At 56.5% G+C, this 8467-nt stretch overlaps 1 protein-coding gene across 1 annotated transcript in view; it reads right to left on the reverse strand.

Annotated features, from left to right (window-relative positions):
* LOC308512729 (uncharacterized protein C4orf50) overlaps nt 1–7606 on the reverse strand; it is a 40012-nt gene extending 32406 nt beyond the window's left edge. The window contains exons 1-2 of the mRNA XM_081082348.1: nt 7494–7606; nt 4997–5396 (exon numbers count right to left, since the gene is read on the reverse strand). Coding sequence (XP_080938474.1) covers nt 4997–5286 — 290 coding nt within the window. The 5' untranslated portion in view covers nt 5287–5396; nt 7494–7606. The remainder of the gene's footprint in view (nt 1–4996; nt 5397–7493) is intronic.
* Between the last annotated feature and the right edge of the window lie 861 nt (nt 7607–8467).

The following is an 8467-nucleotide window of genomic DNA, read 5'->3' on the forward strand; positions in this document are numbered from 1 at the left end:
ATGCATCGGGAATCTTAGTAGTGACCTCATCTCTAAGCCAGTAACCCCGAGTCTGGGCGACTCCGGTTAAGAACTGAGCCTGGAGAAATGATCTCACTCATTTGTGGAATATAACGAACACAAACTGATGAACAAAAATAGAGCCAGAGGGGGAAAAATATTTTAGAATATAAGAGAAGTAATCCTGTTATTTGCAGATTTCTAATATTTCCTACAACTTTTGTGGTATCATACTATGTTAGTACAGTTTTGATAATACTATTACACTTAAGATCCTTTTTTCTTGAAATATTAATGTTTATTGCATGTAATATTATTATCTTTAGGATCATTTTTGTTGAATAACTAGAGGCTCAGTGTGCGAAATTTGTGCACAGGTAGGGTCCCTAGGCCTGGCCAGTGATCAGAGCCAATCAGGTTCCCTGCCTCTCCTCCTCCTCCTTCCCTCGCTCCCTCAGCACCCCACTGCCACCGCCACTGGTCGCCCGCTATGTTCTGCGCCACCCTCTGGCAGTCAGCACACGTCATAGCGAGCGATCAAACTCCCGGTCATATTAGCCTTTTATTATATAGAACTGGTGTTTATTACATGTAACATGATTACATTTAAGGTCGTTTTTCTTGAAATATTAATGTTTATTGCATGTAACATGATTATATTTAAGGTCGTTTTTCTTGAAATAGTAATGTTTATTGCATGTAACATGATTATATTTAAGATCGTTTTTCTTGATATTAATGTTTATTGCATGTAACATGATTATATTTAAGGTCTTTTTCTTGATATTAATGTTTATTGCATGTAACATGATTATATTTAAGGTCTTTTTCTTGATATTAATGTTTATTGCATGTAACATGATTATATTTAAGGTCTTTTTCTTGATATTAATGTTTATTGCATGTAACATGATTACATTTAAGGTCGTTTTTCTTGAACTATTAATGTTTATTGCATGTAACATGATTATATTTAAGGTCTTTTTCTTGATATTAATGTTTATTGCATGTAACATGATTACATTTAAGGTCGTTTTTCTTGAACTATTAATGTTTATTGCATGTAACATGATTATATTTAAGGTCTTTTTCTTGAAATATTAATGTTTATTGCATGTAACATGATTATATTTAAGGTCTTTTTCTTGAAATATTAATGTTTATTGCATGTAACATGATTATATTTAAGATCGTTTTTCTTGAAATAAAAAACAAAAAGAAAGAACTGATCCTGAAGCAGGCACCTGCACTGCCCCAATGAGTCCTCACATCGCCGCCCACGGTCGGCTGCATGACCCCTTCCTCACACAGGAGGAAACTCAGACCAGAGAGGCCAGGCGCCCGCCCAAGGTCACACAGCACTGCAGAGCCAGGCTGCCCGATTCCCAGACTGACCCTCGTAACCCTCTGCCCCGCTGCCTCCCGTCTGCGCTGCATTCCTGTGAATCTCTTCTGTGGAAGTGATTAAGCTCAGAAAAAAAAAGTTTCTGCCATTAAAATAATTCACCCGTATTACTACAGAAGTAAGAAGTTGGAGGCGGCCTAATTGTCTGGCAGGGACGGCAAAGCCACGTGAAGGCGTTTTTGTTTTCAGGGGAAAGGCTAAGGTGTGTCACATGCAACGTAATACCCGGCGTGGACGAGAGCGCTGACACAGCCACGCGAAAAGGAGAAGCATGTACGTGAGCGCGGAAAACCCGGAGCCAAGTCTGGCCCCTGGTCCCACTGGGAGAGAAGGAACCTCCAAGAACTGCCTGCCACCTGCTTGCACCAAGCACCCGAGTCTCCTTCATGTGCCAATCTTACCTCCTCAACAGGAACCAGGGGACACGTGGAAAGTGTGTGCACAGCCTGCATGGTCTGCCCATCGTCACTCCTTTCCAAGCCCACCCCGGTGACCCGCCCATCCAGGACAACGTGGCTTCCCTGGACGAGGACCTAGCTTTGCCTGCTGGCTCTGCCGCTTACCAGCCCTGGAGCCTAAACTGGACTCATTCACCACTCTGACCCTCAGTCTCTTTATCTGTAAAAAACAGAGGCAATTGCACCTTGCTCAGAAGGTTGCTGTGAAGATGAAATAAATGATGCATTCTTGTTAATAATAAGCCAAGAGTCCCCTCTCCTCCTCTAGCTCCGAGGCCCTGGGGTGAGCTTCGAAAGCGACAGAGGGCATGTGGATTATAATCGTGTCCCTTCCAAACTGCACGAGAGGAGTGGCCCCAGGGTCATCGGTCAGAGCTGTCGCAGGAACCTCTGATCTGTTATGAAACGGGGTGGCATCTAACGGAACAAGAAAGGCCTCTCTTTAGACCCTGAGACCAACCTGAAACATTAACTAGGAGGCAGTGTTTCCTTCTGGTGCCATCCCTATCAGAAAACGACTGGTCTCGCCATGGCAGGCGGAATAATGGCCCGCAGGTATACCTAGGCCCGGATCCCTGGGGCCCGTGAGTGTGGCCTTCAAATGCAAATAAGACTGCAGATGAGATTAAGTTCAAGAATTTGAGATCATCCTAGACTGTGTGGGTGGGCCCCAGTTGCAATCACGGGTCCTCCTAGGAGAGAGGCAGGCGCTCGAACACAGAAGGTGCAGGCGTGCGGGCTGCTCGGCTGGCCGCATTGCAGACGGAGGCCAGAGCGAGCACGGCAGCTGCGGCCGCTGGCCAGGCCAGGCCAGGCCGGCCCCCGCAGCCTGTGGAGCGCGCTGGCCAGAGCACAGGGCCCGCCTGCACCTGACCTGAGCCAGGGAGGCGCGCAGGCCCTGCCTCCAGAAATGCAGGCTGTGAGGCCGCTGCTGGAGCCACTGGCTGGGGCCACAGGAAACTCACACCGAAGTACAGCTCTGCACCGATGAACGCCCAGTTAAGCAGAGCAGAGTGCAGGGCGGGAAGGAGTGCTAGGAGCTGGGAGACCTGCTCAGGGGGTGGGATAACGTTGTCCCCTCATGGCTGCCACTCTGGCCAGGCTGCCTGGGTTCCAGTCCCAGCCCCGTGGCTGGCGCAGCCCACCCTCAGAGAACAGAGGACACAGCCCACATTTCCCCACCGACGGGCCCAGGACGCCCCGTCCAGGACAGCCTCACCCCAGCCACGGAGGCCACTCCTCTTCATCTCTCACAGTGCCCCGCTCTGTCCCTCCCTCACACGGAGGGGTCTCCTGTGGCCGGGGTGTCCCGCCCATCCTCCCCACGCCTGCTGACCTCCTGGTTTTCACTGTCGATCTTTCTGGAGGAAGATTCGAGTGGACAACCTTGTGTGGGCCACGCTACTCCCCTCTCCAGGGCTGGGGCCCTGTCCTCCAGCTCCCAGCACCCAGGACTTATGGGATGAATGTGTCCCCCCAAGTTTGTACATTGAAGTCCTAACCCCAGCGCCTCAGGATATGACTGTATTTGGAGATGGGGTCTGTACAAAGGAATTAAGGGAAAATGTGGTCGCTTGGGTGGGCCCTACTCTAATCTGCCTCGTGTCCTTATAAGAGAGATTAGGACACAGACACACACAGAGGAACAACCATGTGAGGACACAGGCACAAGACAGCCGTCCCTCAGCCAAGGAGAGAGGCTCAGAAGAAACTAATCCCCACTCCTCGATCGCGGACTTCCAGCCTCAGAACTGTGACAGGATAAATGTCCGATGTTTAAGCGGCTCCGCCTGTGACACTTGGTTGTGGTTGCCACGGAAACTAATACAACTTAGTGCGTGGCCCTTGGGGAGTGGGTGCAGGTTGTAGAATCAGTGGGGTGGGTGGATGGGTGATGGATGGATAGATGGATGGATGGATAGATGGATGGATGGGTGGATGGATGGATGGATGATGGATGAATGTATGTATGTATGGATGGATAGATGAATTGATGAATGGTAGGTGGATAGGTGGATGGATGGATGGGTGGGTGGATGGATGGATGGGTGGTAGGTGGATAGGTGGATGGATGGATGGATGGATGGTGGGTGAATAGGTGGATAGATGAATGGGTGGGTGGTGGGTGGATAGATGAATGGATGGATGGATGGATGGATGAATGGAAGGATAGGTGAATGGATGAATGGATGGAGAGATGGAAGGATGGACAGATGGGCAGAATCACAAGAGTGATACATAGAATAACAAAATAAATTTTTAATATGTGACTTTCTCCATGTGAAATGTATTATAAAGAAGAAAAATAGTAAAGCGGATGTAAATACACATGTAACGACTTGCCTTTATTAAAATGAAGGGAAGTACAAGAAAAGGCCGAAGTCTCGGGCAGATCCAAGACTCTGGCTGCTGGGCTATTGGGAACCTGTGGGAGGCGATCCCGTCATGACCACACTGCATCTCTGCACTGCGTTCTCCTCTGGGGCCCATGCAAAGCCCGCCTCATGCTGCTGGGCCAGGCTCCAGACAGCGATCCCGAAAGAGCCTGGGCTTTGGAGAGGCCTGGACCCATGCCCAACCTCGGGACCGTGTTGGCTCCACACCAGGGAGTTCAGGGTCAACGGCGAGAAACAAACGCAGACCCTGCTGTGCAGATGGTGGGTGAGCCAAAAGGCCAATCAGAGATGACGGGCAACCGAGGGACTAGTGACTGCCCACGGCCACCCCTGTCCCTGGGCTGGAGGGACACAGGGAGCAGGTGGTGATGCTGGGGCGGGGCTGGGTCACCAGCAGGAGCAGGACCACAGAGGGAGCCAGGAGCAGGACTGAGTTGTAGCCACAGTCAGAAAAGTCACCCAGAGCAGCGGAGAGGGGGCGATTCCCTGGCTTCTCCCGCCCTCCTCCCGTCGATGTTCCCATTGGCCGGGCGGGCTGGGAGACCTCTCCGCCGGCTCAGCCCTGGTGGGCAGCACAGACCGGGGACAGGAGAGAGAGAGCAGGGACGTGGCAGGCAGGCGTGTGGCGTGGGTGCGCCCGCTTCCTCGCCAGGGAACGATTCAACACGCCTTCCTACCGGCTCTGCTGCCCCGGGTTCGGGAAACACACACAGAAGAGGCCCCCAAGGCATGTTTACCTGCTCCTGAGCCCAGACTCTGACCTCACGTACTTGTCCACCGCTGCCAGCAGCTTCTGCTCGGAGGACTCCAGCTGCCTCCGGAGCGTCCCCGTGTCCACGTCGGGGCTCCCAAGGGCTGCTCCCTCCGGGCGCCATCCCGGCTCCTCGCCGCTGTCCTCCGCGTCCTGGAAGACCCAGGTCGTGTCGATCTTCACGTCCACGTTCATCACGTCCACCCCGTCGCCGCCGGGGGCTCTGACCACGTAGCTGAACGTCTTCTCGGCGCGCCCAGTGGCCGCGGGCTCCATCCCGGCATAGTGCGCGGCTGCGGTTCGCGCCGTCGAGTGCGTTTGCAACACTGACTTTCTGGAGATTGCGAGGCAGGTGCAGCGCCTCCAGATTGTGCAGGAAAATGTCCCTGAGGAGGCAAGAGCAGGTGGATTATTCATGAGGGGGACTCGGTTTCAGAGGCACAGGCGTCATGCAATATGCATGGCGCCTCTCGGGTTACGGGCCGGCGTGCCAGCGCTCCCCCAGCGAGGACGCACGGGTGGGGGGGATTGGGGGGAGGGGGAATCACTTGGAAGGAAACGCTGAGCCCGGCGCACAGGAGGGAGACCAGGGGGGACCACGAGGGCACTGCAGGGTCTCCTCAGAGGAGCTCCAACTGACACCGGTGATGCTGGGGTCTGTGCCCGCTCGCCCAGACAGCCAGCGGCCACCCAGGACCCGGTCCTCACGGTGGCTCACCTGACCCCGTCCAGCTCCCCGGTAACCCTTGGAGGTGGAGCCGCCGTAACTAGCTCATAGGTGAGGAAACCGAGGTCGGGAGCGGGGAGCTGCTCCAGCCCCACGGATGGGAGGGCAGAGGCAGGTTCACAGCTAGGTCTGACCTCAAACCTTGAGGCACCCAGCCCCGGGGAGCACGCACCTCCCTTCCCGCAGGGAAAGCCACCAGGCCTGGAGGGGGAGCAGCATTCTCGCTCTTTCCTGGAGGGGCGCAGGCTGGAGGGAGGGCGCCCCCGCCCCCAGGACAGGTAAAGCCCCCCGCCCCCCAGGACAGGTAAAAGCCCCCCTGCCCCCAGGACAGATAAAAGCCCTCCTGCCCCCCAGGACAGGTAAAAGCCCCCCTGCCCCCAGGACAGGTAAAGCCCCCCGCCCCCCAGGACAGGTAAAAGTCCCCCGCCCCCCAGGACAGCAAAAGCCCCCCACCCCCAGGACAGGTAAAGCCCCCCCCACCCAGGACAGGTAAAAGCCCCCCGCCCCCCAGGACAGGTAAAGCCCCCCAGAGCCTCAGGGGGGAAGCGCCCCGCTCCTTGGGGGTTAGTGGCTAAGACTCCCAGGTCCGTGGGAATGACCCTCCGGACCTGCGGGAGGAGAGAGAGGAGGCTCCCTGACTATCAACCAACCCCCTGGCTCCTCGGGTGGAGACTGGGTGGGAAGGGGGGACATCGCATGGAGCGGCTGTAAGGACGGGCCCTGCACCCTAGGGAGCCTGGGGAGGTTCAGGAGGGCCAGCTGCCGGAGCGGGCGCCTGGTGTTCCCATTGGAAACCTAACAGCCCCGGAGAGATGGGATGAAGGGAGGCGGGAGGGCCGCCGCTGCACCCACTACAGAGCTGGGAGGGGGCGTAGTTTGGGGTCTGCAGAAGCCCCCGGGAGTTCTCAGACCGCCTCCGGGAGAGGACCCCACAGCTGGCGGGACCTCCCACCTCGCTGGCAGGCCTCTAGCAGGTTCTGCTTAAATGTGAGAAAATAAACAAGAAGGAGCCATTGCCTGGCCTGGGTGTGTGTGTGTGGGGGGGGGGGGGGGGTAGGGGCGGTTCCTGCAGGTCGCCACCTGGTGACGGAAGAGGAGGGAAGGGCAGGAGCCACAGGCCCTGAGACCCTCTGCCTGCAGGAGGGTGAGCCGAAGGATGGAAGGGCCGTGAGGTCGCTTAGGAAGGGTGGGTGGTGGGTGGATAGGTGAATGGATGGATGAAAGGATAGGTGAATGAATGAATGGATGGATAGATGGATGGAGAGATGGAAGGATGGACAGATGGACAGAATCACAAGAGTGATACATAGAATAACAAAATAAATTTTGATATTAAGGACCCTGAGGTCGCTTAGGAAGGCGGCAGGCACCACGGCCAGGTCTCCAAGGTAACACGGCCCCGCCCCAACCAGACAGCTGACCCCTGGCCTCTCTGCCCAGCTCCCCACTGGTCACGCTGCCTGCAGAGGAGCCAGGTGTCAGGGTGCAGAGTGGGCGGCCACACCACACGTTTACACTGCGCCGTGTGCCTGACCCCGTGCCCAGAACCTGGCTGGGCCTTCCCCTCCTGCCCCCAGCGGCTCTGTGAGGAGGGTGGAGGTGAAGGGCGGACCCATCCCTTCGCCCTTCTGGGTGAGGATGTGACCATGAGTCCAGTTGACCTTGTAGCTGTGCTCCCTGGAAACCACACCTGTGGACCAGTGGCTGCGTTACTAGGCAACCACCACCACAACAACCCTGAGGGGGTGCACCTCACCTGGGCGCCAGGGCTTGGCTGCCAGAGCGCTGAGGTTCCCTGAGAAGAACGGCTCTTGGAACCGGGCCTGTCCCTGGCAGGGACCTTGGAAGCGACGTCTGGACAGTCACACAAATGCTGGCTCTTGTTGGCAACTCTGGTCCTCCAGGCAGGGGCAGCTCCCGTACCTGCCTGCGGGGGCCTCAGCCCTCACACCTGAGCCGTCTCAGAGACGGGCTCCTGGTCCCGTGGGCTGTACGGTCTCCGTTGAGGACGCCTCCCTCCGAGGGAGCAGGGTGCACCTGCTGCGCCTCCTGCCAGGGCTCGGGGGCCCGTGGGCTGCTAGTGGTGCCCAAAGAAGCGGTCTCATGGGGTGCCGCAGGGAGACCGCCCCCCCCCCCTCCAGCCACAGCTGAAGAAACTGAGATGCAGAGTGTCCGCTGCAGGGAGGTGGCCGGGCGGCCAGTGGACCTGCGCAGGTCTGACTTCAAAGTCCGCGCCCTCCCAGGCCTGCCTCTGAGTGTGAGGGCGAGCAGACAGCAGGTGGACACCGGGTGGCATGAGGGCCACACTCCTGCCCCCCTCCCACAGCGGGCAGAGGACCCCGACCACAGGAACCGCTTCCCCGAGCCCCAGCGTGCCTCCTGGGAGCCCGCCGACTCAGGCAGCGAAGCAGGGTTTCTCTGCGCTGCCGGGGCCCCAGAGAAAGGAGACAGGGTCTAAGGCCTTCACTCCGCACGCGGTCCCACACGCCCATCCCCACCAGAGCGCTCAGATGCCTGGGTTTTCAAGCAAAGACGTCGGTTCAGTCATGTTTGCTCACTAAACGTTGATAAGTCGTGGGGGCTGGTGTACAGGTGCTTTGGGTTTAGATTGAAAAGAGAACAAGTATTTCTCAGCTGTTCTGGGGCGTTTCTTAGGCCCCAATCCTTTGATTTGGTTGGAACATCCCTCCCCATGTGCCTGGGATGCCCCCTCTGTGCCAGTCGCCATCC

This window comes from Myotis nattereri (genome assembly GCF_964212035.1).
Source record: "Myotis nattereri genome assembly, chromosome: 1".
Taxonomy (NCBI): domain Eukaryota; kingdom Metazoa; phylum Chordata; class Mammalia; order Chiroptera; family Vespertilionidae; genus Myotis; species Myotis nattereri.